The sequence below is a fragment of the Mus caroli genome, unplaced genomic scaffold (assembly GCF_978045245.1).
Source record: "Mus caroli unplaced genomic scaffold, Mus_caroli_1 scaffold_8, whole genome shotgun sequence".
In the NCBI taxonomy this organism is placed as follows: Eukaryota; Metazoa; Chordata; class Mammalia; order Rodentia; family Muridae; genus Mus; species Mus caroli.
Window position 1 is genome coordinate 5,387,806 of NW_028227263.1, and position 25,987 is coordinate 5,413,792.

Consider the following 25,987-nt stretch of genomic DNA (forward strand, 5'->3'; position numbering starts at 1 on the left):
AGAGATCTCAGAGGTCCAGATTAATTGAGACTGCTGGTTCTCCTACAGAATCACCCTTCTCCTCAGCTTCTTTCAGCCTTCCCTAATTCAACAACAGGGGTCAGCTGCTTCTGTCCATTGGTTAGGTGCAAATAACTGCATCTGACTCTTTCAGCTGTGTTTTGGGTCTTTCAGAGGGCAGTCATGATAGATCCCTTTTTGTGACTGTTCCATAGCCTCAGTAATAGGGTCAGGCCCTGGGACCTCCCCTTGAGCTGGATCCCACTTTGGGACTGTCACTGGACCTTCTTTTCTTCAGGCTCCTCTACATGTCTATCCCTGTAATTCTTTCAGACAGGAACAATTATGGGTCAGAGGTGTGACTGTGGGATGGCAACCCCACAAATGTCCTGTCTTCCCGCTGGAGGTGGGCTCCACAAATTCCCTCTCCCCACTGTTGGGCACATCATCAAAGGTCCCTCCTTATGAGTCCTGGGAGTCTCTCACCTCCCAGGTCTCTGGTGCATTCTGGGGGGTCCCCCAACCCCCTATTTCCTGAAGTTGCCTGTTTGCATTCTTTCAGCTGGCCCTCGGGGCTTCAGTCTTTTTCCCTCACCCAATATCAAATCAGGTTCCCCTCTACCCCCCACTGCCCCACCACTCCATCCACATTCCCTCCCAAGTCCCTCCCTCCCCACTTGTGATTGTTTTCTTCTCTCTCCCAAGTGACACTGAGGCATCCTCACTTGGGCACTTCAGCTTGTTGAGCCTTTTGAATTCTGTGGACTGTTTCTTGTGTATTCTATATGGGTTTTTTTCTTTTTTCTTTTTTTAGCTAATATCCACTTATTAGTGAGTGCATACCATGCATGTCCTTGTGATAGCCAGAAGCTGGAAACAACCTAGATGTCCCATGACAGAAGAATGGATACAGAAAATGTGGTTCATTTACACAATGGAATACTACTCAGCTATTAAGAATGAGGACATCCTGACTTTTGCAGGCAAATGGATGGAACTAGAAAATCTCTTACATTATTAATGATGCTGTGTTGTGGTGGCAGTCAAGAGCCTAGCACAGCAGCCTTCTGAAAGGCTCTACCCAGCAGCTGACTGAGACAGACACAGATGTCCACAAACACTGGCTGGAGGTTGGGGACCCCTTTGGAAGAGTTGGGCGAAGGATTGGAGTTCCTCAAGGAGATAGCAACCCCACAGGAAGACTGACAGTGTCAAGTAACGTGGGCACCTGTGAGCTCCCAGAGACTGAGCTGCCAACCAGAGAGCCTGGTCCGAGGTCTCCCTGAAACATATGTAGCAGAGGGATGCTATGTCTGGCCTCAGTGAGAGAGGATGTGCCTAATCCTCCAGAAACTTATCTCATTGGGGTGGGGGGATACAGGAGACTGCCCTCTCAGATGCAAAGGGGAGGAGGGATTGGAAGAGGAACTCTGTGAGGGGGGATGTGGAAGGGGGCAGCATTTGGGATGTAAATAAATAAATAAATAGACACACCCTCCTAAAATGACTTTAAACAAGTAATGATTTCTTTTTGTTATTTGGATTTTATTTTTATTTATTTGTGCCCTACTGGAGAGAATCTTGTATGCTAGGCAAGTGCTGAGCCACCAAACTGCAACTCTAACACCAAGTGATATGTTGACATCTGAATCTTGGTCAACTTTATCTGACAGTTTAGCACCACTGTGGTAGGGCAAGACAGCACAGAGGTTCCTCCATCTTGTATTCTTGTCAAGGCCATTTTAGGTTTAGCTAGAATTTGAACTTCTTGATGATAACTCCATGGAAAATTATCCAATTCTATTCTATGGACCTGAGATCAAGATGCCCCAGCTAAGTTATCTTGGCTTCTATTAAATTGTCTGTCTATACAAACTTCCTCCTCCAACTGGCTGCTTGTTTTAGCTTCTGTTAAGCTGCTTGCTGTGTAAAATCGAGATACCAGGATGTAGTTTTGCCTTTAAAAATTCTTACTCTAAACACTCAATGCTACACTTAAGTCCCAAATACCTGAGTGTGGTCCCAGCCAGCAAAAAAAAAAAAAAAAAAAAAAACAAAAAACAAAAAAAAAAAAACACCTGAATAGGCTATAAGACAAAAAGTAAAAGAGGGGAACTTTTGGGATAGCGTTGGAAATGTAAATGAAATAAATACCTAATAAAAAATTTTAAAAATGAAAAAAAAAAGTAAAAGAAAAAATAAAAAACAAGAATGGCAACAGCAGCACAAGTGTGACACTACACTGGGACACTCTGAGCACACCCTGGTACCAGCATGAGTTTACCCGGATGTCAACCACCATGAAGATGCAGTGCAGATGTAGTAATAGAGGGGTTGCCTCATTAAATCCATGATCACAATAGCCCTCAGGCTTGCTGTCCTCACCTTTTGCCCAAACCATACATACTTAAATCAGGCCCCAGAAAATAAGTCTCCCCTACAAGGACTTTTACCAGTTTACTCCACCAAGTATAAATAGAATTTCTCACGTGTTGAAGAAACAACTGAAAGGCATTTTCATAGTTTCCAGCTTTATTGGTGCAGGAGTTGGAGACGGTGCTATTAGGGGTTCTCAGGGGGGGGTTCTAGAGCATTCAGCAAAGACCGTGAGTTGGCATGGGAAAGGAAAGAGAGGGAAGGAAAGTGAGCCCACAGCCAGGAGGCCAGGGTGCAGCTAGAGGGGACACAAGGCAGTCAAGAGCCAGACATTCTCGCCCCTGGGAAGCCTCAATGGGCTCCGAGGCTTTGTTTGCAACTTTTTGAATTGATTCTTCATGGGTTTCACATAATGAACCCCAGTCCCACTCGTCTCCCCATCCCCTTGGATCTACCCCCTACCCTTGCAACCTCTCCCGTAAAAGGAAAATTTAAAAGCAGACAAACAAAAGAAAAAAAAAAGCATAGAAAACATTTCATTGTGGAAGCTGTAGTATGTCACAGTATGCCGCACAGGATACCCCTCATCCACACATCCTCACTTACAAATGGTCTGGTTCAAGATCTCTGGCTTCTTGCACACCATCAGATTTGATCCTCACCAAGACTCCTCCAGGTTATCCTGTTGTTACCCTCGTGGAGATCCTGCAGCTTTGGATCAGCAGCACTGGCCCTTTAATGCACTCCAACAGTTTACAGATGGTGTAGATTTTGTGGGCCAACTCAAAACCCTGTATCTAGGCATGGGTGGTAGCTGAGTTGGTCAGCCTACTGGCTCTTCCACATTGACATCACCAGGGCCAGCTCCACTGTGTTGTCCAGAGGAGGTGCAGGGCCCACTCACTCAAGGGCTGCAGCCAACAAGGGGCAGAGCCAGTTCTCCCACTCTCATGACTTTGGAAGCAGCTCTCTTGACTGCTGAATGTGGTGAGGGGCAAAGGGTGGCTTTGAGGTTGGTGAGAGGTTGGATGCTGCAGCCAGTGAGGGGTGGGGTCAATTCTGCACAGGTTTCCCAGGGAGAGTAGGGTAATGGAGAGGGTATATGGAAGTATGTATTCCCACAGGGGTTCATCTATCAAGAAGGTCAGACACAGTGGCCATTAGTAGATAGGCAATGGATGGAGGTGGACATGGTAGTGTGATCACAGGCTGCTTTGACATCACCTCTAAACTAGTGCCGCATCAGGGCAGACAATTGGCAGGGTCAGTTTTCCCATGCTCACACCATCAGGGCCTGGCTTATTCACACTCCTGCCACCAGGGCCAGCTCTACTGTGCTGCCTGGGTGAGGTGCAGGGCTTGCTCTCCCGAGTGCTGCAGTTGGTGAGAGGTTGGGTGCTGCAGCCAGTGAGGGGTGGGGTCAGCTCTGCACAGCCCTTGGTCCCAGACAGCTGCCCAGATCAGGGACATCTGTATGGTCTCTAATGGTAATATGAGCCACATTGATACTGATCCCTGCTGCTGCATAACCTTGGGCCCAGACATGGCCCACAGTGGCAACAAGGGCTGGGACCTCACCATGGCCTCAGATGGCAGGGCTGGCTATTCCTCTTCACCCTCATGTCTCCAGTTCCATCTCTCTTCATAGTGTTCAAACTGTTCCACTTCTCTTTCTCTCCCATCTGTCTACCACATAAGTGCATACTATAATGGCTCCTGCTGTGGGTGGGCCATGTGACTGATGAGTTCTCTGGGGGATCTCTGCCCATACCACATGGCATGATGGCAGGCAGTCCTCTGTGTATCTACAGCCTGCCACGCGGCAGCAGGCAGGTCTTGGAGCATCTTTCCCTGTTCCTGCCATGTGTAATAGCCGGGGGCAGGTCTCTCAACTCTGTGGCTTTTAGCTGAGCTGCACTCCATCCTCATTGTTCTAACATCATATTGAGAAGAGCTCAGTAGTCAAAAAAAAGCAGGCTTTTACACAAACTTTATATGCCCCAGTACAGGGGAACGCCAGGGCCAAAAAAATGGGAATGGGTGGGTAGGGAAGGGGGGGGTATGGGGGACTTTTGGGATAGCATTGGAAATGTAATTGAGGAAAATACGTAATAAAAAAATATTTAAAAAAAAAAGAATCACCCTAAAAAAAAAAAAGCAGGCTTTTTGTCACATGAACTGGGAGGACTCAACTTACTCCATTTTAGAACAGGCAGCCATGTTAGGCCTTAAGCTTCAGTTTCCCAAGGAAGCAGGCAAGGCTTCTTGGGGAAACAAAAACAAAAACAAAACTAACAACAAAACAATGGGCAGTTAAGAGAGAGATAGCCAGATCAAGGTCGAGACAGTTCCTAGAATTTCTCTAAGGCCTGACCAAAAAATTGGTAAAGTGAATATAGAGATCAATTAAATACGCACTAATGCAACTGTTGCTTACCTAGCCAATCATATTTAAAATGACATAATTAGCCAGGCAGAGGTGGCACAGGCCTTTTATCCCAACACTTGGGAGGCAGAGCCAGGCAGATTTCTGAGTTCTAGGCTAGCCTGTTCTACAGAGTGAGTTCCAGGACAGCCAGGGCTACACAGAGAAACCCTGTCTCAAAAAAAAACAAAAAGCCACCAAACCCAGACACTATTGCATATGCCAGCAAGATTTTGTTGAAAGGACCCTGATATAGCTGTCTCGTGCCAGTGCCTGGCAAATACAGAAGTGGATGCTCACAGTCATCTATTGGATGGAACACAGGGCTAGAGGAGCTAGAGAAAGTACCCAAGGAGCTGAAGGGGTCTACAACCCTATAGGTGGGACAACAATATGAACTAACCAGTACCCCCAGAGCTTGTGTCTCTAGTTGCTTATGTAGCAGAAGATGGCCTAGTCAACCATCATTGGGAAGAGAGGCCCCTTGGTCTTGCAAACTTTATATGCCCCAGTACAGGGGAACGCCAGGGCCAAAAAGTGGGAGTGGGTGGGTAGGGGAGCAGGGCAGGGGGAGGGTATAGGGAACTTTTGGGGTAGCATTTGGAATATAAATAAAGAAAATATCTAATAAAAATATATAAAAAACAAAGCAAACAAACAAACAAAAAGACCTAACCATCCCTAAAATTCCCCTCACTATGCTTAAAAGGAGCCTTTGAGCTCATCTGGCAATCACCATTTTGGATGAATGGCTGCATCCTGGTTATTTCTACAGAATAAACACTATTTACTTTTGCACACTATTTGAGTCTGAGGTCTTCCTTTAGCAATTCTTGGACCCTTACAAACAATCCTGTGAACTATTAGAATGTCCCCTGAATCTGAGCTATCCCAAATTTCCTGAGATCAAAACCAGTATTTTTTTTTATATTTTTCCCACTATGTGGGTCCAAAATCTACCAGGATTCCAGGGGCTGACTCTACCGTGACAACACGAGAGATGAGAGAGCTCACACCAGGAGGTTCTACTTTCTGCTCTAATGGAACAGTAGGACACTAGAAGACATTAGTGTTCATAAGAACCTCTTGAGGTTCTATTCTTATCACATGATAGATCCTAACACACATGAGCAGACTACAGGAAACAGGAAAGCAGACACAAGAAAGCAGGTTCCCAGGGAGAGTAGGGTAATGGAGAGAGTATATGGAAGTATGTATTCCCACGGGGGTTCATCTGTTGAGAAGGTCAGACACAGTGGCCATTAGTAGATAGGCAATGAATGGAGGTGGACATGGTAGTGTGATCACAGGCTGCTTTGGTGAGAAAAGGGGCCTGAGATTGGACTGGATTTAGAGGATGTTGTCCTAATAAAGGTGGACAGTGTTATTACTGAGGGTGTGGTCACATACATTTTTGGTCTTACTGTTATTGTATAACAATTTCTTTTGAAATTGAAACATCCTGTCCTGCAGGGAAGTTCCTTAAGTAGGAAGGTCAATTCAAAACAACTTCAGGAAGTCCCTGAAACTGATCAGATTCATTAGCCCCCCCCCCCCACCAGAGTAAGCAATAGTAGCTGAGAGTCCCTCTCAGAGGAGTGAAGCTGATCTGCGCAGAACACCATCACACCAAACCTGCCTGGAAAAAGCAGAAACCAGGAGCTGCCTGGAAGAGGTTTAGGTCAACTGAGGCACTCTCTAACCTGTTGAGCTACCTACAAGCTGTGCAGGGTGCTCCAGGTTTGTGAGCTGTCACCCATGCTGGGATGGGCTTTGGTGAAGCAGCTGTCTTTGAGTCATTTCTGCTTCTGTAAGTAACCCTTTACCCATATTCCTGTAAGTAGCCTCAGTAAAACTCACTGGTTCACCACGTTGGACTTTGGTGGTGTCTGTACTTTGTTTTAGCGTGAGGTCCCTATCTGAGGTGAGTAGGCGCATGTGTTGCGTTCCCCCCCCCCCCAGTAAGTTTTGCCACACAACGTCTCCAGAGTGTACTAAGCTCAAGACAGAACGGATATGAGAGCTATAGAGTAGTGTGCCCTGACCCCTCACAGAAGGAAGACAGGCATGCCTTCAGGTGACAATAGAGTCAAGGCCATGCTTCACTGGGAGGCCAGCTCCCTCTCAAGAGAACTGTGGGAATGGTGGGTAAGAATCCTGTAAAGCACCCAGAACAAAGGACAATGCTCAAAGGTCATGAGGGGCGGGGGGGGGGGGAGGAGCCCAAATTTGTATGAGAGCCATGGCAGAATCTGGTAACAGACTGACAATTGAACTGTGAATTCAAAGTTTAATAACATTTACTTAATAAAAGAGGGCTAGTCCTTAGTCTCCCAGGAATAGGACAGTCTTGTGACCCCTAAGGTCAGCAAAGACATCAGGTATCAGGACAGGAACTACCATAGTCTTCCTTCCCCACCTCAGCACTGAGCTGCAAAGACTCCCGACTGCCTGTTTAGGAGAAGAAACACTCACTGTAATTATCAAACCTTTCACAGGCCTCACCCACTCTAGATTTTCTACTGAAAATCAAAGCCACAAAGGGATTGACTGTAGGGATTAGGTGACGAGACAATGACTCAGGTGACAGTTTGCTACTCACATCATCCACCTCTCCTCCCTCACTGTCTACCCAGAGTCCCTCCTACAGCCACCATCAGCAAGGTTATAAAAGGGCATAGTGTGCAGCTCATAAAGGAGCCAAGGGAACAGCAAGGACTCCCCTGACCTTGTGCCTATTCAGTTGAGGACTCTAAAGACTAGCCTTGAAAGGATGGAGACATAGCCCAGTGTCCAGGACCAGTGTAAGAGCAGGGGTCAGCGTTACTAATAAGTAGCTGTTCAGTCCTTTAAATGCAAGCACAGCCACCATCAGGAAGCAATGAAGCAGGCGTATGATGGATCTCTGGGCACAAAGGGACATAGCTACCAAGCTCAGACGTGCCTATTCTACTCGTCATTCTCTGTGGGCTGATCCTCAGGCTCTTCAGCATCATCATAGCCCTCTTCCAGCATCAGTAACCTGGATACTGTGTTCTCCTCCTTCTTTGGCACAGGGTCAACTTCAATGTCCTCATAGATACCCTCTGACTGTAGATGCCCCAACATGCCAGCACCTGTGGAGGCCATCCAAGAATTTTCCTGAACAAGCATTGCTCTAGTTTCAGCCCACCCTCCTGGGACCTGCAGCCTCCTGTGTATGGTGTAACTGCTCACCGAAATCAACCCCTTACTCAAAGGTCTGGCATCCCACCGCAAGATGTCACAAGAAACATGGAGAAGTCCTGGGTGTGCAGAATGTCATATCTAGCCAACTCAGTAGCATAGAGAAAAAGATCCCAGTATCCTCTAGACCACACGTTAGGGTTCCCCAGAATCTAACTCAGCAGTGGCTTCCAGAGGCCTACCAGAAATGCAGGGCAATGCCAAGAACAAGATATGCCTGCTGGGGTCAGGATCTCATAGAACATCCCCAATTTCCTATCACACTTCCCCTGAAAACCATACCAGTACATGCCATACCCGTGCTAGCATCTCTGATGTGGCACCACTGAGCAATCATAACCAGGAAGACAATGCCCAGAAGGCAGCCAAGCACCAAGCAGGCAATCTCCGACAGGTTCCAGACCTCGGCAACCGATGCGGGGGTCAGAGAAGGAGCTGTAGGGCATAGAGACGGCTGTGCCTTCACTGTATGGAATAATCAGACCCAAGGCTTAAATGATCTCAGCCTTGCAGAAAGGGGTTGAGGCACCGAGGACAGCTGGATCTCCAGAATACCTGAGCTCAGGCTGCTGCTCATGGGAAATAGTCTAAAGGTTTATAGGGCAAACTACCCAAAAAGGAGACCCCCCCAGATGCCCCGTCCCAGATTAGAGGAAGTAAGAAAGCCCATGTAGGTGGCTATGTAGATGCCATTGGGAAATATAATAGGAATGTTCAAGAGTGAGGAGCCAGGCAGGGAATGGGGGAAAGATAAAAGACACAGATGTGAGCACAGGGCAGGGCTTGGGGTCCTGCACTGGGGGAAAAAAAATCCAAGACAACACAGTATACCAAAGCTAACAACATAGTCCCCAAATTAAAGGCCCTAAAAAGTGATGGCTGGTGACCTCTGGCACCCCTCCGTTTCCCACTTGGCAGGCACAGGGGAAGGAAGAAGAAGTTTCCATCACAGAATGATGAGACAGCCTAGATCTGATACTGGTGGTGTGACCATCATAGCACGGGTTTCCAAAGCGAGCCAGTCAGGATTGAGCTCCACTGCCAGCCCTCTGGCTGATGGAGGCAAGGAGGCTGGATTGAGAAAGAGACACTTACACAATGCAGTAGTCGTCGAGACACCTGCAAGAGAAATATGAGATGGGAAGACCTCAGCAGAACAGATGTGCCCACACCTGAAAGGTGCCAGCTTAGCGTGGGTCACATAGGGTCGTCAGGAGCTCCCAGTGGAACCTGACATCTCAGGGCCCAGTGCCTACTTATGAGCCTGAGCATAAAGGGCAGTTGAAGAAATCAATGTAGCAGCCCTGTCCCTGCTTCTCCCTGCCGCCAACTCACCCGCACAGCGAACACCCGCATCCTCCTTGTGCGTGCAGTCTCCATGTCCCCAGGGCTCAGCCTGGCAGGCCTCCAGGGTCACCTCACTGCCAAGGCACTCGACCTCATCCAGCCACACAGGCCCCACACCAGGGCCAAAGGAGGCCTCTCCTAAAGCAGCCAAGGCCTGGCCGCAGCCCAGTTGCCGGCACACAACCTCGGCATCCACCAGGTCCCAGGAGTCGTCACACACTGTGCCCCACGAGCCTGCGTGCCAGAGCTCCACACGCCCGGAACAGCCATCCTCACCCCCAAGCACACGCAGAACACTGTTCTCTGGAAAGGAAGCAGAGGTCACTGTGGTGCCCCTCTGAATGGGCAGGTAGGCAGGAGGCTTGTAGCTGCATACCTAGGCAGCCAAATGGAGAAGAGCAGTTTGGGGTCTGTGCAGGGTCCTGGAGAGCTATCTGTGGTGGTCCTATAAAAAAAAAAAAAACACAGTCATTGGTGTTAAATGCCCTGTGGTGCTCGAGATGGAAATGGTAACATACTGGTGGCCTCCAGCCATGAAGTTCAGTGGCAGGCAGGTGCTTTTGGTGGCTTGTCAGAACACAGAAACTTTTACTGGGGTCCACCCTTGGGCTTTCAGCACCCACCTTCACAGTTAATCCAGACCTCCTCCTCCTGGGTGCAGGAGTGCGGGTTCCATGGGGCAGAAGGGCATTGCCACAGGGTGGCATTGTGTAGATTTCGACACTTGATATTATCCACCCAGGAGATTCCCAGGCCAGCCCCAGAAGAAGGCCTGTTCTCCAGCCAGCCCTGGTCCCCACATCCCAGCTGTCTGCAGATGATGCTCAAGGAGATGTCTCTGAGTGCATTGCTGCACACAGCACCCCAGGACCCATTGTAGAGCACGTCCAGCCATCCAACGCAGCCACTAGTGCCACCTCGAAGCCTCAGAGCCACAGATTCTGTAGAAAAGGCACAGGGAGACCCTCCTTCAGGCTCCTCTGACAGGCTCAGAAGGAACGGGCCAACCCAAGAATCTCACAGACAGATAATGCCATTTGACCCAGTTATACCCTGGCATCACTTGCACGTGGGTTTTTCTTGTTTCCAGCAACTGTGGAAAGCAGAAAAGAGGTTCCTTGGAAGTCTAAAAGTAGGGCCATACAACCAGCAGTCCCACCCCTGGGTTCTCTTACAGTTTGAATATAAATGCCACCAATGAGATTATTGAGAGCTTTGTTCCCAGGTTGTGGCAGTACTAGGGGAGATTCTAGAGACTTTAAGTGGTGGTCCTGAATAGATGAAGTAGATAATGAGGGTGGGCCCTTGTCCACATCTGTGTGCTTTCTGGCCACTGTGAGTGTTTTTGCTTTCTTCTACCTAAACATTACCCAGAAACCAACCATTTACTGAAGGCTCTGAAACCATGAACCTACATCACTCTGTCCTCCTTTTCAAATGTTCTAAGTATTTTGTCACAGTAGTTAAAAAATATATATGACTTATAACACCACCAAGGAAAGTTAAATCTGTGAGTCAAGGAGAGATCCATGCTCTGGATTACAGCATGATTGACAAGAGCCAGGACATGGAAATGACAGATGTGTCCAGTGACAGATGAATACAGATGTTTTGTGTAGATTCAAATATGGATAACATATAGACAAGCACAACAGAAACTGGGAGAGAAAAGAATATTTCCAGCCTTCTAAAAGGATAGCTAGGGGTTGCAGAGATGGCTCAGAAGTTAAGACTTTTGTTGCTCTCATAAGGAGCCAAGGTTCAGTTCCCAGGACTCATTTGGTGGCTCGCAACTGCCCATAACTCTAGTGTGGGCCTCCCAGGCCCCAAGGTACATACATGGTGCACATACATGCATGAAGACACTCACATATATACATACAATGAAAATGAAAAAGGAAATCCTGTGATTCATAACATCATAAGTAATCCTGAAGGAAATGATGTTAACTGAAATAAGCTAGGCACAAATATATTACACAACCTCCCTTATGTATGTTTTAAGTCAAGTCCATTGAAATAAAATAAAATAATGGTCAGGAGGTGAAGATGTGTGCCTTTCCTACAAATTTCATAGATTGAATCCTTGAAAAACAACTTTCTCTTGACAACATGTCTCAGTTGAACATTCTATCCTGGGCTTGGTTCCAGGTAAACACTTTAGTGAAATGTCTTATGGGTGTTTGTTTGTTTGTTTGTTTGTTTGTTTGTTTGTTTGTTTGTTTGGATGCAGTCTGTGTTGATGCCTGTACTTGTCTTGGCGGCTGTAATTACTGGCGTGCAACACCAGGTCCAACTCAGATTCTTTCTCTAACTTGGGAAAGTTAAGACAGGTCATTTAATAAATTTAAGGTCATTTTAATCAGTAAGCATGTGTACACGCCGACTGTCTCTTTAATATCTTATGATTGTTTGCCTATTTCTTTTCCCTTCTTTCTCTTATTCATCCCTGTGCTTTCTTAGTAAGAGCTAACAGGCTAATATTGGTGAGCAGATACACATTTGCACAAAGACAGATCTCACAGTCTAAAGAGCAGGAAAATCTGCTATGGCAGCCAGAAATTCCTGGTGCTTCTCCTGAGAACAATAACAAAATACTAAACTCAAGATTGATGTCCCCAGACATAATCTCATCAACACAATAGCCTCAAGGATGTTCTGGAGAGAGGAAAAAAAAATGTGTTCTCTAGTACACAATAAGACAAAATCAGGCTGGGCAGTGGTGGCGCACGCCTTTAATCCCAGCACTTGGGAGGCAGAGGCAGGTGGATTTCTGAGTTCGAGGCCAGCCTGGTCTACAAAGTGAGTTCCAGGACAGCCAGGGCTACACAGAGAAACCGTGTCTCAAACAAACAAACAAACAAAATAAAACAAAACAAAACAAACAAACAAACAAAAAGACAAAGTCAAAATTGAGAATTGGAGATATCTGTTGGATATGGTGGCACATGACTTTAACTCCAGCAACCAGGAAGCAGAAGCAGGGCAAGAGGGTTCCTGTGAGTTCAAGACCAGCTTGGTCTACACAGAGAGTTCCAACACAGCCAGGATGACAAAGAAAGACATAGACTTAAAAAAAATGGAGTTGTCTCAGCTGTTTTCATTTTTTAGCTATTGTAGATGGAGTGACTATGAACATTGCCAAGAAGGTATCCCTGTAGCAAAATACTGGTTCCTTTGGGTATACACCCAAGGAATAGTATTGCTAACTCATATGGTAGATACATGTTTAGCATCTTGAGAATCCTCTACCCTGATTAGGTGTCCTTCAGCTGGCTGTGGATACTGAAAGCTCATTGCATATGCACTGTGGATTCTATCAGCTGTAAAGGAAAATGAAATAATGAAATCAATAACCGGAACTGGAAATGCTTTGCTGAGTGAAACTCAAACCCAGAAAGGCAAAGGTCATATGTTTTTTCTTTATGGATCGCAGCTCCAAATCTTTAGATTAGAATATATAACCTGAAGTAACCAAAAGCCAGGAGGGTAGAAAGGTGCGCAAGTGTGTGTGTGTATGTGTGTATGTGTGTGTTTACACGGAGTAGGAATGCAGGAAGAGTTCTCTCTTGAGCTAGAAAGGTAACCATGGATGCTAATCCATGCATTTGATACTCCGCTGCTAGTCCAGAGGTGGCACCCACCTGAGCAGAACACTCCAGCATCCTCCTTGTGTCTGCAGTCATGTTGGCCCCAGCTTCCTGACTGGCACTTCCACAACGAAGACTCATTTCCCAAGCAGTGCAGCTCATCCATCCAGATGTGCCCAGTCCCCGCCCCAAAGTGAGCATTCCGGGGAGCACTGAGGGCGTGGCCACAGTCCAGCTGCCTACAGACCACTTGTGCATCCTGAAGGTCCCAGGCATCATCACACACAGTGCCCCAGGAGCCCTGATAGAATACTTCCACACGCCCAGCACATCGACCTGGGCCCGCAGCCAGCCTCACGCGTAGGCTCCCTGCAGAGAGACCAGGTCACACCTAACTGGATATCACGAGGGAGGCTGGGGGGAGTGGAAGCTGCCCACTCACCGGAGCACACCACTCCTGCGTCACGCAAGGTCCCAGCAGGCACCAGCAGGGACGTAGAAACATTGCAATGCACCAGGCGAGTCTCAGAGCCCAGGCAGCGCACCTGGCTCAGCCCCACAGGGACTCTCCTGAAAATAGGAGCTGGAGCATCATAGGCTCGCTGTGCCTCTCCACACCCTAGCTGCCGGCACACCACGCTGGCGCCATGCAGGTCCCAGGCGTCATCCAATACGCGGCCCCATGAACCATCCAGGGAAATCTCTACGCGGCCATCACAGTAGCTCTGTCCATCTCTCAGCCGCAGGATGTCTTGGAGTCCTGGCAGGAACAGACTCAAGAGGAAGAAGACTACCACATGGGACAACCCCACCCACTCTCAGCCACTGCCCACCACCTCTACTGACCTTCCTCTCCATGATCCTACTGCTCCTTGTTACTCACCTGAACAGATGGTAGAAGCTGTATTTCCCAGGACACAACCGTGGGCCCCCAGGGTGCTTGCTGCACAGTGAAGCAAATGAGGCTCTGTCCCCACACAATGAAATACGTCTGACCAGATGGGGGCATCCCCATCACCAAAATGTCCTCCTGGAGGTACGGATACTGCATTGCCACAGTTGAGTTGGTGACAGAGAACCATGGCATCTGCTAGGTCCCAGTTGGCAGCACAGACGGGTGCCCAGGTCCCTTGCACTTGGAGTTCCACACGGCCTTCACAGTCACGGCTGCCATTGACCAGCCGGAACTCTGCAGAAGAGGCCATGTCAAAACTGCCCCATCCCAGAGGCCCAGCTCATAACTCTACTTCTTGGATAGTTTTCTTCTGTGTGTAACGTGATAAAGCCCTTCTTCCTGCAGATCCTCACCCACCTGATTATCAACAGCCTGCTTCTGCCCGACCACAGAGGAGCCAAAGCAGGCTACAAATCCCTTTGCAATCTGCATCCTGTCCATCCCTTTTCTCCTACCTGAACCAGTATAATCAAGTTTATCAGGAATATGGCCATTCTCCTGGCCCCTATGGGCACTGCTTAAACCATCTAATGTGGGTCATAGAAGGAGGTATTCAAAACAGGCAAGGACTTTGCCTGCAGACGCTGCACGGTACTCACCTGAGCAGGTGAGTGCAGCATCCTGCTTGTGGCCACAGTGGTGACCAGGCTCCCGGGGGCAGTGGAATAGCAGCGATTCATTCCCCACACAGCGGAAGGCTTCTAGCCACACAGGTCCTGAGCCCTGGCCAAACTGAGCACCCCCAAGTGTAGACACAGCTATACCACACCCTAACTCCCGGCACACCACATGGGCTGTGGGCAAGTCCAGATCAGCATGGCAGATGGTACCCCAGGTCAGTCCCCGAAGAACCTCCAGGCGTCCAGCACAGGAATGTTCTCCACCCACTAGCCGGGCCTCCACGTGTCCTGTGAGGGTAGACATCTCTTCAGACAGGAGGCCAGTGCTCTTGGGACAGTAGTGCTGAGCTATCTGTCATCTTACACAAGAGTCTGCAGGCAAGGAACTTCCTCTGCCCAAGCAGTGTTTGGACACCAGCAGAAACTGGCAACCAGAGGTCAGGGTTCAGAGGCCAGGGTCAGAGGTCAGGGGTCAGACTCACTCGTTCTGCCACTCACACTTGTCCCAACTTCTGCCAGTCTGAGACAGTAGCACCCACACCCTTAGAGGCAATATCCAGCCTCCGAGGCCATATGAGTAACCTTTTGTGGGCACCATGATGGGTGGCACCTCTTACTTAGAACACAGTCAAGCAACTTTGATAGCCAGTATTCCCTCGTGTCTCATGTGTACTGTAGGACTAGGAGAAACTGGTACGTAACCCTCACCAACATGAATTGGCCGTGAAGCAAACACAGATGAAACACCTTAGATCCATACTGTCAGGACTCCCTTCCCAAAGGTCTAAACTAGGGCATCACACTGGCCCAACCCCACCCTGTTGAAGTGATACATCAGACCTGGTCACACTGTCATCTGCCAGCTCACGGGTGGTGCCAGAGCTTTCAATGAATAGTTCAAAACTATGATTTTCCTTCAGGTTCCCAACCTAATCTGTTTCTAAGGCAGCATACTGTTTGAGAACCATCCATGAGAGCCATGTCCCACTGATGTGCTCTTTGGTACCCAGGCATCATTCTGGGTGTCCCTGGCATCACAGGATGGCAAGCTTACCTGAGCAGATGACTTCTGCATCCAGCAGCAGGTTGCAGCCACCACGTAGCTTGTTGTTGAGTCTGCAGTTGCGGATGGTGGGCTCGGTGCCCTTGCAGGTCATGTACTTACTGACGCCCACATCTTGACGGGGGGCCTGGAGTGCATGGCCACACTCCAGCTCACGGCAAAACACTGTGGCCTCCTCCACATGCAGGCCACAGAGGCGGTCCACCCCATTCACATTCATGATCTCAGGGAGTCCTGCACAGGGACTGTGGCCCTTCACCAGCCGGATCTCCAGGAAGGTGCCATCTAGGAAGCACAAGCCCAAGTTACAGAAGGTGAGGACCTATCAGTCACACAGCCACGTGGAATCTGCACTTGCCTGAACGATAGACCTGTCTGTGTAGTGATGCTCATCTTCCCTAGCCACATACTATAGGCCCAGAAGCCTACAAGGAATGACAACTGAAACTAGTCTACCCTTCTCCAAGAAGTCAGGCCTAGGCCTGACTTGGCCATCTTCAGGGAACCAGGACCTGGTATCAGTCAGGCTTCACTAAGACTAGTGTCTATGGTTACCCTCTTAAAAGTCTAAATCAAATATTAAAGTTTTGTTTTTATCATCTTTAATTTTGTGTGTGTGTGTGTGTGTGTGTGTGTGTGTGTGTGTGTGTGTGTGTATGTGCTTGTATATAGGCATGATCCAAGTGCTTGTGGATAGCAGAGGCACTGGATTCCTTAGAGCTGGGTTTCCAGGGAGTTGTTGGATGCTCTATGTGGATGCTGGGATTCAAATGTGGGTCCTCTTCAAGAACAGTGCTTGCTCTTAACTGCTAAGCCATCTACCCATCCCCTAAAACATTTTGTTTTGTTTTGTTTTGTTTTTCTCGGTGTAGCCCTGCTGTCCTGAAACTCACTCTGTAGACCAAGTTGACCTCAAAATCAGAGATCCACCTGCCTCTGCCTCTGCCTCTGCCTCTGCCTCTGCCTCCTCTGCCTCTGCCTCTGCCTCTCTGCCTCTGCCTCTGCCTCTGCCTCCTGCCTCTGCCTCTGCCTCTGCCTCTGCCTCTGCCTCTGCCTCTGCCTCTGCCTCTGCCTCTGCCTCTGCCTCTGCCTCTGCCTCTGCCTCTGCCTCTGCCTCTGCCTCTGCCTCTGCCTCTGCCTCTGCCTCTGCCTCTGCCTCTGCCTCTGCCTCTGCCTCTGCCTCTGCCTCTGCCTCTGCCTCTGCCTCTGCCTCTGCCTCTGCCTCTGCCTCTGCCTCTGCCTCTGCCTCTGCCTCTGCCTCTGCCTCTGCCTCTGCCTCTGCCTCTGCCTCTGCCTCTGCCTCTGCCTCTGCCTCTGCCTCTGCCTCTGCCTCTGCCTCTGCCTCTGCCTCTGCCTCTGCCTCTGCCTCTGCCTCTGCCTCTGCCTCTGCCTCTGCCTCTGCCTCTGCCTCTGCCTCTGCCTCTGCCTCTGCCTCTGCCTCTGCCTCTGCCTCTGCCTCTGCCTCTGCCTCTGCCTCTGCCTCTGCCTCTGCCTCTGCCTCTGCCTCTGCCTCTGCCTCTGCCTCTGCCTCTGCCTCTGCCTCTGCCTCTGCCTCTGCCTCTGCCTCTGCCTCTGCCTCTGCCTCTGCCTCTGCCTCTGCCTCTGCCTCTGCCTCTGCCTCTGCCTCCCAAGTGCTGGGATTCTAAAGGTGTGCCCTCACCATCCAGCTAAAGCATTTTTTAATAAGGCCTACAACACTGTTTGATGCCGGGCCCCAAGATCACACCGGTCCTACTCCAACCACAGGACACCTGGGGAGGTCCAAATGAACTCACAGAGAGAGCTGATGGCCCAAAAAGTCAGCTTCCAAGGGACAGCATTTACCTGTCGGTCATTTAATTGGAAACTTTGGTACATCTTACTGTGCTCCTGGAGCCAACTGCAAGATGAGTGGGAAGCACCCATGGCCTTCACTTTGCTCTTCTTGTTCTCTTTGCCTCTCCCGGGAAGCATATTCTCCACCAAGCAGGTTTGCTCAGGTTTTGGTTTGCTCAGGTTTGCGCATAGCTAAGTCACCAGCCCCTAGAACAGTGCTTGTCATCTAAGCATTTGTTGAAAGAGTTAGAGGAACACCAGAGATGGTAACATCCAACAGAGTGTTCCTATCTGGATCCTCTGCTTCCTCATTCCCTGCCTCTCACCAGCTCTCCCAGCCCCCCAGCTCCACTTACTTGCACAGAGAGCCACCACCACCCACTCATGGGGGCAAGCACGCTGACTCCATGCCCCAAGGCTACACTCCCAGAGAGAGGATTCATTGCCCCAACAGGATACATTGTGCAGCCAGGGCTGGACCATCTCTCCAGGCAGGGGTACATATTTGGGAGCACCCACAGCAGGGCCACAGCCCAGCTGTCTACACACCACAGAGGCCTCTGCCAGTGTCCACTCCAGGTTGCACAGGTGACCCCATTCCCCTTGGTGTCGAACCAGCACCACTCCGTCACACGTGCTCTGTCTGTGTGCCAGCCTCAGGTTGCCTTGGTCACCTTCAGATGATGTGCCTGGTGAGAAGAACAGAATCAACCATGGTCTGGGAGGCAGAAGCCACAAACTGCATTCATCCTGGCTCATTTCTAAAGACTTTCTAAAGTCTTCAACTGGAAAGGTGACGGGCAGGGGTCACACAGAGACCAGACCACTGTTTCACACCTCCCCCACATACTTCTTACTGCCTCCAGCTCTGAATCCCAAATGTTGCCACGATGCCCCCCGAACGAAAATAAAATACTTTTGTCCTGCCATAATGACTCCTACCCAGTGCTGCTCCCAAGTGTCACAGGCCCACTTCCACTGCAGACCCTGTCTCCAAGCTCCCCACAGTCTTCCTTACTCAGCCAAGCTCACCCACAAGGTCACCCACTATATTATGTGCAGTGTCCACTCGGTTAATCCCTGCACACCACCACTTCTATTAGTGACTCCTGTTTCTACTGTGCAGCCTCTGACTGCCTGGGTCAGCCAGCACACCACTCTCCATCCGTGCCCCGCCCCAGCATTGCTTCCAGGCCTCTGCATAGCTTCACCCTTGTCATCCACCCTAACCCCTATTAGTGCAAAAGAGGCACTTCTCCAGGAGTGCAGCTATATGGTCCCAACCTATAAAGGGAGACACCTCCAGACCCACTAGTAAAGGGTCTTATATGACAGTGGGAGACGAAAAATGGGACCCCTTACATTTCTCTGCCACCTGAGAGAAGTTTGGGCCTCCCTCTGGGCTGTCCATCACTAACCCCACCCCCCAAACTTCCTCATCCACCTTGCCCCGCTCCTCCTTGGAAGTAGTAGTGTACTCTGTCCTTGCCTCTTACATAAAGACATGTCATTAGGACCTGCAACCCTATGCACAGCTGTCTTCACAAGTCCCAGCTTGTCTCACTCTCTGCAGCTGTCCCCATTACTACTGGGTGACTTCAGTTCAGCACCATGGTCACCTCCTTTCTGGGCCCCTGGACAACCAGGGAGTGAAAGGTTTTCTCAGTAGGCTTCCAGGACCCACAATCTGCTTTCCTCCCCTGCTACAAGCCTTGCCATGTCTTTAAGTGCTCTTTTCTCCCCCCCCCTCTCTCTCTCTCTCTCTCTCTCTCTCTCTCTCTCACACACACACACACACACACACACACACACACACACAGCCTGAACTTACTGCTACCTCCCATGCCTTCCCTTCAGTCAGCCCCTCCATATTCTCTACCCTAGAGTGAGTGGAAGCTCCGTAACACTCAATATTGCTCAATGATCAAGCTCTCCCACTATCCTATGGCCCCAACACAGCCATAGTTGACATTGGACAAAAAAGGACTTATGGCATTTGGTGTTCATCTAGGTCCCAGGGACCAGAAACTCTGTTGCACTCCCCATGACCGGGCTTAGGCTTAGCCCTGCATCTGGGCTCTGTACTCATCTGTGCTTGGGCTGGACCTACACTTTTGATATTCCAGGAGGACCCTCAAGTGTCAAGACCTTTGTATCTCACAGCCTGGCCCTGGGAAGTCCAAGCTTCCTCAAGCTGAGTGAGACAGCTGGTTATAGCTAGAGAGTCCCATGCCCCTGGGCCTGGACACCCAAGGTCTACTGCTTCCTCCATGTTATGTGTATAAATATGCAAAGCAGAAAAACTTACCAGTGAGAGCTGCCCCGAGACTGAGAAGAGACCCTAAACTCAGAGGCCAGAGCGTTGTCCTCATGGCTGCACGAAGTCCAGAGCCTCAGCTGCAGCGATAAAGGAGATCTTGTCCCAGAGCCAATTTTATAGATGTGGGAGAACCATTAGCCCGTGTCCGATGCTACAGTAAGAGCCTCTCCACAGCACAGCAGCAGCTCTACGTCTCCGTCTGTAGCAGAGCAGTCAATGACCTTGCTGGTCCTGAGCACCACCAGACATGAGCAAGAGGCTGGGGTGGTTTCCTCCCATACTGATAACCACTAAAGGAGAGCCTCACCCAGACCCTACCACCAGACAGGTGGCCTGTCTTTCACAGAGTGGAGTGAGGGCTATGTCTATGTACCCCACCCAGAACCTATCACCAGCACAGACAATGTACCCAAGAGAAGCATTTCGTGCAGCACAGGTGGCAGCCTTAGACATTTGTAGAGTTCCAATTGGAACAGGAGAATGAGTCAGACCAGATAACTGTGTAAGAGCTCTGGAAAGAACGAAGTCACTGAAATAGAGAGTCCAGAGAAAGGGCAGCACAGCACACCAAGCCTGCCAGAGACTCACCTACTCAGAAGAAGGAATCAAGGAGTCTCATAACACAAAACCAAAATGTCTGAGATCTGCAGAGAACCACCCATCCTATGAAAAAAACAGGAAACTCACAAGGCAAGGATAAATGTTAGGACCATCTGTGAGGACCTGAAAACAGACACCTTGAAAATGCTTCTGCAATTGCCAGTTCTTTCAAAACAAACCCAAACAAACAGAAAGTCTCATCAAAAAAGAAAAATCACAACCATAGGACCAACGTGAAGATGTGGTGAAATCTGGACTCTCGTCTTTAGGGGTGTGGGACATAGTGCAAAGTTGTGGGAAATACTGTAAAGGTTTCTCAGGACCACTCGTCCTATGAAATCGGCTCTTCCAAAAGCTACACAAAAGGTGCCCAGGAGTTCTCCTCAGACATTTTGGATGGAGGAATCACATGAACGCATGTGGCTCCTTTATCCAAAATGTCCAGAATGGGAAAATCCATCGGCAGAACAGGCAGACTGGTGCTTGCCAGTGGACCACGGGAGGGTGGGATGGGAAGGGACCACCAACAGCACAAGGTTTCCTTCTGAAGTGGTAACTGCTTGCTAAAATAAGCTGCTGCAGAGAGCTATTAGGTCTACCACCAACTGTGTGCTTGGAAGAGTGCACATATAGAAATATAGCGGGTTTGCCGTATGAGAGTTATAGCTCAGTAAAGCTATTGCTTGAAACAACAAGTAGATGTTATAGAAGTAAGAGTAAAGTAGCCGAAAACAACGCGGAAGGACTCAGTGAAAGACCAGCAGAATGGCCTCGGTGAGCCTGAAGGCCACAAAAGTTTGCTCAGTTTAAAAAGAATCCGAGAGAAACTGAATCTGCAGGATCTGTGTGGCAGGACATCCACTGCTTATTTTGAATGTTTGTCCAGAAGGGAAAAAATAGACTGTGGGTCTGCAGAAGCAATGAAGGGGATAGTGGCTGAAAACTCCCCAAATATGTGAAAGACACAGGCTTACAGATTTAATAAACAAATCCTCAATGGAATCCTCAAGTTCTAATGTTTAAAACTCTGGGGAAACCTCACTGAAAACAGCTACACATAAAGGGTTGTTGCCAATAGTTCTCAACCTTCCTAATGCTGCAACCCTTCAATACAGTCCCTCATGTTGTGTTGACCCCCAACCATAAAACCATTTCATTGCTAATTCATAACTGTAATTTTGATACTGCTATGAGTTATGACATAAATGTCTGATGTTCAGGATATTTGATATATGACCCCTGTGAAAAGGTCGTTCAACCTTCAAAGAGGTGGCAACTCACATGTAGAGAACCGCTGCTGTTGAGAACCACTGAGTGACAGAGAATCTCATCTGACACAGAAGCCCATAGAAAGTGGAACAGCCATCAGCCAACTCAAATCCTGAACTTGATATCAAGTGCCCTCCTGGATGAAGGGAAATAAAGAATCTCAAATGAAAAGGCCGGCAGCCCTGCCCTTGCAGGAGAAAGCTCTCTTAACAGGAAAGGAAGCACAGTAGATGAGAAGGCTGCATGTTCTACTTGTCACACTTTATGTATGGGGGGAAAAAGTTCAATGCCCTTAGCCTTCAGAGAAACACACATTAAAATGATGCTGCTATTCCCATTTCACCCAAGTTCGAATGGCAGTCATCAAAAAGCAATGATGGGGTAAGGACTCATAAGTACTGCTGGTAGGAGTAAGAACTAGTGCAGCCTCTGTGGAAGTCAGCATGGAGGGCTCCCCAAAAAACTAAGAAATGGAACTACCCTATGACCTAGCTCTATCATGCCTGGGAACGCAACTGAATGACCTTGAGTCACATGTCACAGAGAGACTTGCACACCTGTGCTTATTGCTGTACTGTTCATAATAACCAAGATAAGGAACCAGTCTAGACAGCTATCCATGGAGGAATATATAAATGAGATGCGTACAAATGCAGGGGGACGTTATCCCACAAATAAAAATAGTCATATCTTCTTCAAAAATATGGATATAAATTGAGACAAGTAAGCAAAACCAGCCAGATTTTAATGCAAGTATCTTCTCTCATGTGTGGCATCTATATTTTAAAGTATACATGTTTAAGGAACTGAGAATATGATTCAGTGGATAAAGTGCTTGCTGCCACAAGCATAAGGATCAGAGATCAGATCTCCAAAACCCACATAAATGTTGGGTGGAACTGGAGGACTACCTGTAATCCCAGCTCTCAGAGGCAAAGACAAAGGGTCCCCATGCAGGCTGGCTAGCTACAGTAGTCATATCAAGGAGCTCTGGGTTCAGTTGAGGAGCCCACCTCCATGTATAAGGTGGAGCTTGATCAAGAAAGACGTCTCACATTAACCTTGGGCCACCACATACATGCATACACATATAGATGTGCACACATATTTGAATATACATTCTCGTGTTTGAATATGTATATACATGCAAATACACATCTATGTCACGATAGTAGAAAGGAAGTACTTGGAAGAAGAGGGGATCACTGAGAGGGGAAAGGCACATGAGAGGGTGGGGAAGGGGAAATAACACCAGAGTAGATTATATTATATATTTGCATAAAACTATCATAGTGAAATCTATCATTTCTGTAGTAAGTACACATTAATGAAAGAAAGCGATTAAGAGTTAATAGACCAATGTTCATTTCAATGAACATTTGCAAGTAAAGATGTCTGAAAAGCGGTATACTGGGCTATGACACACCATGAGTATCACAGTGCAGCTTCCATGGAGAGATTTGTTTTATTATTGTTGTTTTCTTTTGGGGAAGAGATTACAAGAGCAGAGGGCAGGTATGAAGGGACAGGGAGATGAGTGGGGTTGGGGTGCATGATGTGAAACTCACAAAGAATCTAATTAGAAGTGTAAATAAATTAATTAAAAGAAAGGAAAACTAAGAAAAAACTACAGTAAGTTCATGCAAGAAATTCCTAGCTACACTAGGGATAAAAAGTGAATAGCTGAGTCCCTCATGTCATAAATATATAATTAAGATTTTTTGAGCCATGATGGTGTTTGAAAAATAAAATATTCTAACATAAATTCAGAGTCTACACCAAGTCAAAAATTGAACAATTTAATTTGCTTCTTGATAGCAAATTAACACCATCACTTTACACAGGCATGTAATAATTCTATTTAGAGGAATATTTGGAAGGAACTTGTTTTTCTAGAATGTGTATTGCTTCCTCAGAAATTCAAATCACAGCTCTTTCTATTGATTAATATTGTTGGTGCATTTTATTTTTCCTTTTATTAAAAATGGAGTATTTCCTCAGATAATACATCTTGATTATAGTTTTCATCTCTCCACTCTTTCCAGTTCCTCCTCACCTCTTCTCCCCCATCCAAAATATATAAAGAACTCAAGAAACTAGATATCAAAAAACCAAAAAAAAAAAACAATTTTAAAATTGAGTATAGGAGGAGAACTCTCCTCCACTGCTGGTGGAACTGAACACTTACATGGAAATCAATATGGCAGTTCCTCAGAAAGTTGGGAATCAACCTTCCTAAAGGTTCTGCTATACCACTCTTAGGCACATACCCAAAGGATGCTCCATCTTACCACAAGGGCACTTGCTCAACCATGTTCAATGCAGCTTTATTGTCAAAATTATATCTTCAAGTAAAAAACTTGATATCACTCACCCCTCGAAAAATTAACAATTCAAAACTTGAGCTCAACAAAGAACACACTCCTGTAATTAAAGATAAGTCACAGACATAGAGACCCAGGCTGGTAGCCCAGGAGCAGAGTCCCTCAGGCCTTGGGAGCAGACACAGGAGCAGGAACATAAAGACTACAGGAAGACCAAGACCACTGCCTCCAGGCTCTCTGTAGGCGCTTGCCCAATTTGAGTCAGTGAACTTTTATATTGTATTCCCTTTTTTGTAGATTATAAGTAAATAATAGTGAAGAATGATATCTTTGAGTATAATGGGGTTTCAAATATCCAGAGAATTTAAGTATGCGATTTTAAAATGCAGGAACCACTCTTGGCTTCAGGAACGGATAGTGAGTGGATTGTCATGGTAAAGCAAGAGGAACACAGAGCAGGCAGAGACTCTCCAACCAGCCTGGCATGGACCATAGTGAAGCTGACCCAGCAGATGCTCTGACTAATTTGTACAGATATTAATATTGTGCCAAATCATTTAAAAAGCATTACTGGAGACCAATTGAATCATTTTATCATCGTAAATGTCTAATTCTCCAAGAATTTTAATTTCTCAAGCACACAAGGAAATGACCTAAAAAAAATTTTTTGTGGGTGCTCAAAACTGACGGAAATGTATCTGGTAGGAGATTTTGACACATCTGTCAGCAAGTTATACCGCAATCACAGAAAAAAATCACTGAGGAGATCAAAACATTTGAACAACAAGGCTGACAAAATTGCAAAGAGACGTTGTGGTCAGTGCATTTGGCAGCTGCAAACACATCTGCCCTGACTCTCAGACATCCGTGCACCCACCACATCAGAGTCCTGCGGCCCAGAGCCCCAGACTAAGTCATCTTCAAACCTTAAATTCATGCTGGAGAGAACATTTGGCTCCAGGGAGATCCAGGGAGACATGAAGAACAGAGAGATGAGAAGCATCCCTGCTTGGAAGTGTGTGATGTCAGACATTCCTGCTTGGGAATGTGTGACTACAGACAGTGCAGAACAGAAGAGTGCAGCCAAAGATACTGTGGGGCCCACACTGTGCTTGCTTCCTTGTTTCTTTCAGAACATCCCCTGCTCAGGTTGTAAAATTTCTCCAGGGTTTGGTTTTGTCAGGATGCTCTGTAGCTTCTACCTGTCTATTGGGACCCCAACTCCATCCCAAACTCATTCTGCATATGGCATGAAGTAGACAGTGGGTCTCTTGGTCTTGCTGTCCCTGGGTAGGAAGTTTTGCCCTTTGGCTCCATCAACTAAGTATGTAGATGTATTTCTGGATCCCCTCGTATTCTATTCATCTGCTTCTCTGTCTTTATATCAGTGCCTCATTATTATTATTATTGCAGCTCTAAGTGTTAAGATAAAATAGTACACATCTTGAATTGTGTACTGGTTGGTAGTGGTGCTCACCTTTAATCCCACCACTCAAGAGGCAGAGGCGGGTGATAGTGTACAAAGTGAGTTCCAGGGCAGCCAGGGCTACACACAGAAACCCTGTCTTTAAAAAAAAAAATAGTCTGCATTTTGACATTTTGTTCTGTTTCAACATTCTTAGGTTGCTCATCTAGGTCCTTTCCATGTCCATAAAAATCATAGAAATTCTGAATAATTAAATACTGGATTGCTTAGGCTGTGGCTCCGTAGTATAGCGTTTGTCTACCGTGTATGAAGGCCTAGGTTTAAACCCAAGCACTGAAAAAAAAATTAAATAATTATTGTATTTTGTAAATGGGTATGTGCATTGCATCGTACAATATATCAGTTGAATTCTGTTTGTCTCCCCTATCTCTTTGCCCTTTGAATTCAGAAGTGGGACAGGGCTTGTCCAGGTCCCCAGAATTCAGCCAGCAAGTCTCTTACAGCCACACTCCCTATCTGGACTTCCCCAAACACAAGCTGACGTCTCTGACTGAGTAAGGCTTGAGGTGGGGAATGCAGATAGTCCCGGCAGGACAACAGTTTTGAAAACTGTTGGTACCTGTGGAACCCAG

The 25,987-nt window shown here is 47.7% G+C and overlaps 1 protein-coding gene across 1 annotated transcript; it reads right to left on the minus strand.

Annotated features, from left to right (window-relative positions):
• Positions 1–7,139: 7,139 nt before the first annotated feature.
• On the minus strand, positions 7,140–19,788 carry Scart1 (scavenger receptor family member expressed on T cells 1). Its single transcript, XM_021167729.3, has 14 exons — positions 19,725–19,788; positions 17,773–18,105; positions 15,593–15,886; positions 14,518–14,826; positions 13,847–14,152; positions 13,406–13,723; positions 13,018–13,332; positions 9,997–10,314; positions 9,750–9,818; positions 9,362–9,676; positions 9,122–9,145; positions 8,324–8,461; positions 7,742–7,917; positions 7,140–7,248 (listed from the first exon to the last, which is right to left on the minus strand). The coding sequence occupies exons 1-13, from the start codon at positions 19,786–19,788 to the stop codon at positions 7,751–7,753; spliced, it is 2,970 nt and encodes a 989-aa protein (XP_021023388.1). The 3' UTR covers positions 7,140–7,248; positions 7,742–7,750.
• Between the last annotated feature and the right edge of the window lie 6,199 nt (positions 19,789–25,987).